The sequence below is a fragment of the Hyaloscypha bicolor genome, assembly GCF_002865645.1.
Source record: "Hyaloscypha bicolor E unplaced genomic scaffold K444scaffold_86, whole genome shotgun sequence".
NCBI classification, from domain to species: domain Eukaryota; kingdom Fungi; phylum Ascomycota; class Leotiomycetes; order Helotiales; family Hyaloscyphaceae; genus Hyaloscypha; species Hyaloscypha bicolor.
In genome coordinates, this window is record NW_020194588.1 from 658,644 (window position 1) to 669,980 (window position 11,337).

General features: G+C 24.8%; 1 protein-coding gene across 1 annotated transcript; it reads left to right on the forward strand.

Annotated features, from left to right (window-relative positions):
* Positions 1-932: 932 nt before the first annotated feature.
* On the forward strand, positions 933-1,174 carry K444DRAFT_613376 (uncharacterized protein; the record flags this gene model as incomplete). The annotated part of the gene is made up of 1 exon (XM_024880337.1): positions 933-1,174. A coding segment is annotated over exon 1 (200 nt), but the record flags the coding sequence as incomplete, so codon positions are not given.
* Between the last annotated feature and the right edge of the window lie 10,163 nt (positions 1,175-11,337).

The window sequence follows — 11,337 nt, forward strand, 5'->3', positions numbered from 1 at the left end:
TATTATTAATAGAGCTAATATATATAAAAAAGTTAATAATAGAATTATTCTTTATATTATAATTTTCTATAAAAGTTTATTTTCTAGCTATTTATTATTAGTTTTTTTATTAAGTATATAATTTCTAGCTTTAATATTTATTTAATAATTAAAGTAAAAAACATATTTCGAAATAGAAAATAGAGCTTTTTGAAATATAGAAATCTTTTATATAACCAAAAGTAATAGAAGAAGGCTTTTAAACTATATTAAATATTAGTTTTAAATATTAAGAAATAGATTAAAATATTTTAGCTATTTATAGCCGAGAATAAAATTATAAAATCCAAGTTTAAAAATTAATAATGAAATATTATATTATTGTCTTTTATTAATAATAAGATATATTTTTAGGAAATAAATAATATAAGTTCCTAGTTTACTATTAATTCCTTAATACTAATAGGCTTAAATAAGTATTAGAACTTAAAATTAAAAATATATATATATATATATATTTATAATAAAAAAAGTATTAATAAATGCAAAATTATTTATTTTAGAATTACTAAAAGAAGAAATATTAATTAAATATCTATTATAAAATAAGCTATAGAATATAATTAAATATAGTTTTTTTATTTAGCTAATTTAGGTTAATCTTTATAAAATTAATTTCAAGTTTATCTAAAAAAAAGTCTTTTTTTTTTAAATATTTTTATTTCTCGATATATTATTTATATTAGCTTCTATAATATTACGATAAGGTAATATTACAGTAGTGGTAAAGAGGTTGAATTGAGCTAAAGGCTGTGTGCCGGGCTAAAAGCACTGGCTATATGCTAAGTCATGTGTAGTGGCACCACGTGACTGGTACCACGTAACAAGTCCTCCCCTTCAGACTCAAAAGACGACGTCCTCGTCGCAATACAGCTATTCTAGGCTACCCAAATAAGAAGTCCACTAGTATGGAGTGTCCTTCTCCCCCAGGAGCTTGCATCTCACTCCCAGGGCCCTGCAAGACAAGCAAGCAAGCCATGGTGACGTATATCCCAAAATATGCCCCCTACTTGTGTATTGCCTCCTTCCCTACCACACTCTTGTTTCGTACCGTATCCCGCTTAATAACCTTCCAGATTACGACCACCGCATATGCCTTGTGCTCTAGTATGGAGAGACACTAGCTCGAGGGAAGGTGAGGATAGGAGGTGACTCTGCCGGCGAGGGTGTGAGTGGCAGGAAGCTCTCTCTACAGGGGCGAGGGGAACATCGCTTTATTACTGTAGTAATTCGTACCGTATCGTAAGGTCGATCAATCGTAATTATTGCATTACTACCATATGTCACAATAAGGTAATGTTGCAGTGGTGGTAAAGAGCTTGAATTGAGCTAAAGGCTGTGTGCCGGGCTAAAAGCACTGGCTATACGCTAAGTCACGTGCAATGGCACCACGTGACTGGTACCACGTAACATATAAGCTTATTATTTTCCTATAATAGTCGGACTTAACGTCGCGCTAAAGGGGCCCTATCCTTTAGTCAGGGAAAGCAATATGTCCCGAGAAAGCGAAGTATCCCGTACCGATTATAAAAATTTCTAATTTATATGGAATACCTATAGTAAAAATTAATTAATTTAATTACTACTAGCCCAAATTACCCTGAAAATCTGTCAAATTCGATAGTAATAGCTCGCCTAAGTAACCTCCCCAAGAATATACTTCTCCGTAATATACCAGAGAAAAATAAGCTCTATAAAGGCTATTTAGTTCCTTAAGGCTAATCCAGAAAAGACTCCTATAACTATAGTATATATATATTATATACGAAATAAAGATATAGTAAGGAAAGTATAGTAGAGAGAGAGGAAGAAGATAGGGATAATAAGAGTATAAAAGGAAAGGTAGAATAAAATTCTCTATCCTAATTAATATAAGATATTAATTTAGTATATAGTATTATATATAATTAATAGAAAAAAGAGAGCTATAAAGCAAATAATATATAACTATATAATATAGATATAAATAGAGGATAATAAAATAGCTCTATTTTAGAAATAGTTTTCTTAATAGCTAAAGAATATTTCAGAACTTTATATAATTAAGACAAAGCCTATTATAAGCTACTATATTAATCTCTATACTAAATAGAGCCTATATAACTAGTTTGAAACTAAATATTATCCGGTATTAAAGGAAACTAAAATATACTATAGGAATCGGATATATAATATAAATAAGAAAGAAATACGAATTTATATATCTATAGGAAAGGAAATAGTTATTCTAATTAGAATTAAGAAAATATATATAAAAATACTAGAAAATCGTATATTTCTTATAATAATTAAGTATATATCTATAGATAATAAAGTAATTCCTCTAGTAATAATTATTTCTGGAATTATAATTATAATTTCTTGGTTCTATAAAAATATAACCGGCTATAAGATTATTATAGTTTCTTTTATAGAATATATAAATAAGAGTATTTATATAATTTAATTAGATTATTTTATTAAGTATAATAATTATAGTTCTAATAAGAAATAGTATATTTTCTTAATTAATAAAGTAACTTATTACTAAGTAAATAATTTTATCTTAAAAGCTATATTTAATAAGATATAAATTATCTAATTCCTCTCTTACTAAATCTATTTACTTTAATTATATAATATTAGTATTTTTAGGAAATAGAAATACTACTAATAGATTAATATTATAAATGCAATTTACTTATATAAGCCGGAATATAATATCTAGTACTTTTTTTATAATTTTCCTGAAATAAGAAAGAAGATATTTACTATTTATATAATTAAATACGCCTTTTAGAATACTGGAATTTGGCCTATTAGTTTTAAAATAGTATAAAGAAAGCTTAAGAAGTATAGTAAAAAGAAAAGAAAAGATACTAGCCTTTAATTTCTGGAGTTTGGATCTGAATTAGAAACTAAATCGGATATAGAAAATATATAATTTACTATATCTACTTCTGCTTTTGCTCTTGCTTCTATTTCTATTTATAAATATTAATTATCTATTCTTCTAAAACCTCTTTCTTTATATAACGAATATATTCTATGGCTTAATAATCTTAATAATAAGATTCTAAATACTTTAAACTCCTCTTCTTATAAAAAGTATTTAGTTATAATTAAGGCTACTAAGAACTACCTAATACTTGGAAGTTTATAAGAGCTAGATATCCAGAATACTTGCAAGATATAGGTTAAATATTATAAGGCTAAGCTAAATATATGGCTTAGTTTCTAAAGAAAAAAATAATTAAATATATTTAATACTTTAGAAAAGAAAAAGATTAAAGTAAGAAATATAATAGAAAAGAAGCTAAAAAAGGCTAAAAAATAGCTTATAAAGGCTAAATTAGCTAAAAAGAAAGCTTTTAAAAGAGTAGAAATTGCTATATAAATAGTAGAAAGAGAGAGAAAGAAAAGAGAAAGAGATCTAGAAATATAAGTAAAAAAGCAAGTTCTTAGAACTAATATAATTATTTCTTCTAAGCTTCTAATACTAATTTATAATCCCTAAAACGAATCTATAAAAAGCGAGCTTAAAGCTATTTAAATTAAATACTAATTACTTTATAATAAGATAGCTAAGAAATAAGCTAAATTCGATTATATATAGGCTAAAGTATAATAGGCACATATAATAGCATATAAATAGGTATTAGATATCGTGAATCTAGTTTCCTATTTTGGATATAGCTTATAATTGGAATTATATAAATTATATGGGATTTCCTAATTAAGTAAAGGGCTTCGTATGCCTGGCTAAGTACTAGAGAATATATAGAGAGATACTTCTAGCTTTAGAAGGGGCATTAATTAGTCTCTTATTAGAATTAATTCTTGGAATTAGTTATACTTATAAGTATTACTTTATAGCTTACTTACCTTAATTACTTATATATTACCCTACTATTACGTGCCTTATATTCTAATTAATTTAACCTTTGGAAAGCAGTTTATTACGAGGTAATTAAGCTATTAATAGACAAAACCACTAATAGCTAGAGCATTAACTAGAAGAAGCGCCTCTACTATTACTAGGGCGACCCAGTTAGGCATCCAGGGAAGCGCTCAGTTAGCTACTCTAGCTGCCGCCTAATTAGAAGAAGAGAGTAGAACTCAGACATCCCCAGAACTAGCTAGCAGGATAATAATAACAGAGAAGCTAGCGGCGGCTTGTTATTACATTACTGAGTTAGAAGCAGAAATATAATAGAGAGAGGATCTAGAGAATCTAGAAGCTCAGATTTGCTATCTTAAGAATATTTGGGCACCTATTATAGAACCTATTATACTACTAGTAATATATTTGGTTTATAGGGCTCTAAAAACCCGAGAATTACTAACTTATAAGAGAAAGAGTATTAAGGAAGCCTAGGACTTCTTCTACTAGGCAAAGCTAAAATAGTATAAAGATAGCGGAATTATCTGAACTATAGATATAGTAAAGGTTATATATTATACTTCCTGTTTTAAGAATATAGCTAGAAATATCTGGAAATATAGGAAGTAATTAGTAAGTATTAATACTATAAATTAGAAGACCTTTATTAAGTTTATAAAGAATTCTATCTTGAATCCGGAAAACCGTAATAATAATACCCTTACTAAGTTTAAGAATATAAAATAATAGCTAGATTAGAATATCTAAAGCTTTATATCTTACTTAGATAGCCTATTAGATAACTTGGGATATATGAGTTTATTATAAGAGCGGGATAATTTATTTAGTAGCTTAAGGCAGAAGATTCGGGACAAGATTAATTACTAAGGAAATACTTTATAAGAAAGAGAAAAGCTTATTTCTATAGTATAGTACGGCAGGCCGTACTCGTCAAAAATCATGTTATTTTAGCGGTTTTGAGGTTTAGGTCACATGGCAAAGGCCGCGGCCTTTTGCACGTGACTTGCGGAAATCACATAAGAAAGCTGGTTTTTCTGTAAACTTAGAGAATAATCCTTTATGAGTATTCAATCAATTGAGCTTTTATATACTGCATACTATTTATACTTTACTATTTACGCTTTTGATTTGTTATTTTGCTATTAAGTCACGTTTTGCGCTCTGGTATACTTTATATGGGTTTTTGTCTTATCGCAGTTTCCCTCCTATAATAGCTATAAGAGTTAAGAATAACTTGAACTAGTTTACTTAACGGGAATATAATAATAAGCTAATAGATTAATAAAAGAAAGGAAATTAGAGAAAGAAAAAAGAAAATAATAAAGAGAAATAAAAGAGAAATATATTTCTATTACGAGATTTATATAACCGGAGTAGTAAAAGTATAATAACGAGATCTAATATAATACCCGTATCGGAATCTATAAGACCGGATATAACTTACTTTACTTACTAGAAAAAGAATTACTATATTACTACCTGCCCAAATTAGGGAAAACCGACTTATTATAATTATAATAAGTCTAGCTATAAGGCATATAAGTACCTAGAACTAAAGAAGCCGAGAAACAAGTATGCCCTATAATAGTTATACTCGTTTATATTATAGAAGGCAAGGCCCCTAAAACGAGAATAGTAATTAAGGTTATTATTAAGACGAGAAAAAGTAGGTAAAGAATTAAAGTATTAGTTAACTCGGGTATAGAGGCCAATTATATAAAGAAAAAATTAGCCTTAAATATAGGTATTCCGTTAATATTAAGGGCAACTCTCTTATTCTTACTAAAAAAAAAAGAAAAATTCATTTATATAAAAATTATATTCTTGAAATTACTACTAAGAATATATTAGGGAACTAAAAAAAGACTAATATATATTTTATATTATATAATTTTAATCTGAATTATATTAATATAATACTTGGATTTCTATAGCTTTACTAGGTTAATTCCCTGATTTCTTTTAGGGAAATAATATAGAGATATTAGATTTAATTATAGAAGATTAAAGTTCTAAATACCAGGAAGTTTACTAAAGTAATAAAATATAAGACATATATTTTTCTATTAACTACTTATCCTATAATAGATAGCTAAAGAATTATTACTATTACTATAAATGAGATAACTATATTTCTCAGGAAGTATTAGAACTTTCTTTAAGTATTCTCTATAAAGGCTATAAGTATACTACCCGACTATTATATAATAAAGTATTATATAGATCTGAAACCAGGATCCTAACTACTATATAGTTCTATATATGCTTTATTAGAAAGAAAGCTTGAAGTTCTTTAGGAATATCTTAATACTAGCTTAGAGAAGAAATAGATCCGTTATTTTACTAGCCTAGCTAGTACCCTAATTATATTTGTTCTAAAGAAAGAAGGCGGCCTATATTTATATATTAATTACCGGAGTCAAAATAGAATTACTATTAAGAACCAAATACTATTATTACTTATTAGTAAGATAATAGATAGACTTTATAAAGTAAAAATATATATAAAGCTAGACTTAAAGAATACTTATTATTAGTTATAAATACGGGAAAATAATAAGTAAAAAATAGTATTTCAAATATATTATAGATATTTTAAGTATTATATTATATTTTTTAAACTATTTAATACTTTAGTAATATTTCAGGCATATATTAATTATATACTAGTAGGCCTTATAAATATTATTTATATAGTTTATTTAGATAATATTTTAATTTATTTAGAGAACCCAGAATAATATATAATAATAGTCTAATATATACTCGAGTAATTATAATAATACTAGCTCTTTATAAACTTAGTAAAATGCGAGTTTAATATAAAGAAAATAAAGTTCCTGGAATTTATAAATAGCCCGAATAATATAGAAATAGAGGCTAGCCAGGTTATAGCTATTAGGGAATAGCTAGTTCTAAAAAATAATATCCGAGAAATTCAAGTATTTCTGGGTTTTACTAATTTTTACTAGAGATTTATTTATAAATACTCTAGAATAATAAAAGAATTAACTAATTTACTAAAAACTAGCAGAAAACTACTATATTAGTTTAGCTAGACAGATAAGGCAGATAAGGCTTTTAGGGAGCTATAAATTATATTTATAATAGTACTAATTCTTTATTATTTTAACCTAGTCTTAAAAATTTATATAGAAACAAATACTTCAGGATTTATAATTATAAGTATAATTTCCTAGCTTTTTAGTAAGAAGGCAAAAGCCAGATAATACTCTATTACTTTCTATTTAAAAAAGATTACTATAATTAAGAATAAATATAAGATATATAACTCTAAATTCTTGGCTATTATTCTAGTATTTTATACTTAGTAATATTACCTAATATATGCCCGGTATACTATTATTATTAAGATAAATTATAATAACTTAAAATACTTTATAACTAAGAGAAAACTAAATAGTTAATAAATAAGATAAGCAGAAAAGCTAGCTATCTTTAACTTTGTTTTAAAATACTAGCCGGGGTATAGTAATTCCGCTAATAGGCTATTAAGGAGGCCAGACCTTATAATAAGTATAAATAAAGATACTTTACTACCTATATTTTATAATAAGCTATAGAATATAGAATAAAGAATTCTATAGATAATAATAATAGGATATTATATTATTCCTATAATACTATAATATAAGGCCCAGAAAAAAAAAAGTATTTCTTAATTAGTAAGATATTAAGGAATTCTAAAAAGAAAGTCTATTTTAGTAATAAAATAGTACTAGAAATACTATTACTTGAGCCTATTACTAATATAGCTAGTTATAAATAGTATATACTATGAATTCTAGCTATATAAGTAACTAGGTCCGAAATAGTATATAAGAAAAGCAGAGAAATATTACTTAAACTACTATTATAGTACTAAAGGCTTAATTTATTAGTATAATACTAGTAGTATAAATAGTTCTTAAAGGAAACCTTTACTAGAACTATTAAGACTTAGGAACTTAATATATTCGGGTTATTAAGATATTAGGGTACTATTTATATATTAAATAAGCCGGCTCTTAAAAAAGAATTATTATAAGCTAATTATAATAATTCTATAAATAGATATTTTAGTACTAGTAAGATACTAGAGATTCTCTAGAGAAAATACTTCTAGTAAAATATAAGAGAAAATATAAAAGACTATATTAGAACTTGTCCTATATATTAATAAACTAAGATAAAGAGATATCTATTATATAATATATTTAGTTTATTCTCTCTTTCCTTTAAGCTATAGTAAGAAATTACTATAGACTTTATTACGGGGCTGCCCTTTTCTAGGTTTTATAGTAAAATATATAATTCTATACTTATTATTATTAATAAATATATGAAAATAATATAATATATTCCAATTACTAAGGAAATCTCGGCTTCTGAGCTAATAGAGCTATTTATATATTATATTATTAAAGACTTTAATACGCCTATAGGTATAACCTTTAATAGAGGATCTGTTTTTATAAGTAAGTTCTAGTTAAGTCTATATTTCTATTTAAAGATTTAATAATAGCTAAGTATAATATTTTACCCGCAAACTAATAAATAAATAAAGAATCTAAACCAAACTCTAGAATAATACTTGAGATACTATACTAGCTACTAGTAAGATAACTAGATAATAAAGCTTGCTTTTATAAAATTCACATATAATAACTTTATATATTTAATAATAGAAATATCCCTATTTTATATCTTATATAAATTTTATCTTAATATTAAATTATATATTAAGAATAATATTCTAGAAAAAAGAGTACTAGTAGTATAAAAAAGAGTATAAAGAATTTAAGTAAAACGAGAGGTACTAGAGAAATAATAGTAAGAAATAGTAAATATATAGAAAAAGTACTATAATAAGAAATATATTAATAAGAAGTTCAAGATATATAATAAAGTCATGCTTTATATAAAGAACATTTAATAGCTATAACCTAATATAAAGCTAGTAAATAGATATCTCGGCTTCTTTAAAGTTCTAGAAATTATAAGAATATATAAATAAATATACTACTTGAAATTACTACTATTATATTAGATCTATAATATTTTCCACGTTTTCCTCTTAGAACTATAGTACCCGCAAGCTAGTACTATAGTAAAACCAGAGCCGGTTAAGATTAAGGGCAAAGAGAAATTCGAGGTGAAATTTATTATAGCCTATAGGAAAGGCAGAAAAGAAAGGAAGTATTTTATTTATTAGAAGAGCTACTTACTAATAAATAATATATGAGAACTACTAAGTAATCTAGAGAATATAGCTCAAGAATTATAAGAATACTTGGAAAAAAGTAATATTATAATACTATTAGCTAAATAAAGGCATAAAAGATAAATACTTTTATTAGGAAACTATTAAAAAACCATATATTTATTCTTGGAAAAACTATATAAAAATTATTAAAAACTCTAATTTCTATATCTTATAAATACCCTACTCTTATAACTACTCTTTACTATTCTTATTATTATTCTTATTAGAATCCTCTTAAGAAATAGATAGTAAATTAGCCTATAAAGCTATTAGCTATTAGTAAGAAATAAGGAAGAAATAAGCTTACTTAATACTAAAGAATATTAATTATATTATTAAAAGTACTTTATACTTATACTAAGCTAATAAGAATTACTTAATCTATTTCTTGAATTATTAGGGGAATTTATTAGCCTCGAATAATAGCTTTAATATAAGAAGTATATATAATTTAGTATAGAAAAAGAATAATAATAGCCTTTTCTCTTTTAGGTAAAGAATAGGGAAGACGCTTATATATATTAATAGCTTAAAGAAGGCGGTTTAACTATATTATATATACTTAAGAAACCTTAGATAATATTAGAATAAGAAATAAAAAAAGGAATTTATAACTTATAGAATTATATTTCTTATTTTTAGAGTAGTAATAATTATATACCGAGTAATTATTACTTTTAATATAAGTAAGGTCGGGAAACTTAGTAATATTCTTAAAATATTAAAGATAATAAGGACAAATTAAGGATATAGAAGTATTAGCCAAATAGGTAATAATAGGCTAATAAGTACTAAGAGAAGTATTTATCTTAATAAATAAAGAAATAAAAGAGGAAATTAGAAAAAGACTTAAATAAAGCTTAAATAAGGCTTAAAAGAGCTTAAAGAAGCTTAAAGAAAGCTTAAAGAAAGAAGGCAAGAAATAAGGAAAAGCTAGATATAATATTATAATTAAGGAAAAGAAAGATTAGTTAGTAGAAAAAGAGAGGCCTTTTTATAATACCCTTTCCCCAAATAGTAATTACGAATTCGGAACTAGCTCTATATTAGAAATACCTAGAAAATTCCAAAGAAGGAATTTATAAATAAATTAGAAGATCGGATTAACTTTTTCAAGCTCTTGGGCCTATAAAGTAATAATTTATTTATAAATAGAGGCTAAGTTAGAATTCACGAACTAATTAGGAAATTAAATAAGCTTTATATCTAATAGTATATACTATATTTATATTACCTTTATAAGAAGAAATTACTAGAGGCGATTTGTAAACTAGCTAGGAAAGATTAGTAAACTATATTCTTAATTCTATTACCTAATATAATAATGAAATAATTATAAGAAGTCTTTAGAAAAAGCTAGTAGCCAGGAAAGTTTTACGGAAATATTTATAAAGCTATTTGCAGTTTTCCCAGGCCTTTTAAAAATAAGGGCCTAAAGAAAGGGTTAATATAATAGACACACGTAATAATATATAAACAGGTATTAGATATTATAGATCTAGTTTCCTATTTTAGATATAGCTTATAATCGGAATTATATGAATTATATGGGATTTCCTAATTAAGTAAAGGGCTTCGTATGCCTGGCTAAGTACTAGAGAATATATAGAGAGATACTTCTAGCTTTAGAAGAGGCATTAATTAGTCTCTTATTAGAATTAATTCTTGAAATCAGTTATACTTACAAGTACTACTCTATAGCTTACTTACCTTAATTACTTATATATTACCCTATTATTACGTGCCTTATATAAAGATCCTATAATCTTTACTAATATTTCTATTAATTCTATAATACTTATATCTAAATAAGCTTACTAGATAAAGGGAAATCCTCTTAGTTAATTATATATACGGGTAATATTAGAAGAATCTAGGGAATTTAATAAGGAGATAAAAGAGATATAAAAGAATATAAATAATAGGATTAGTAAAGAAAAAGTAATTCTATATTCTTTATTATCTAGATTAGTAATATTAACTAATTTAATAGCTTAAAATACAGATTTTATAGTATTAGAGTAATAAGAGATTATATTCTTAATTATATATTAATTTAAGAATTATTTAATAGTATAGTATAATTTAAGTATCTATAATTATATAATAATTTTAATATAGTATAATTTAAGTATCTATAATTATATAA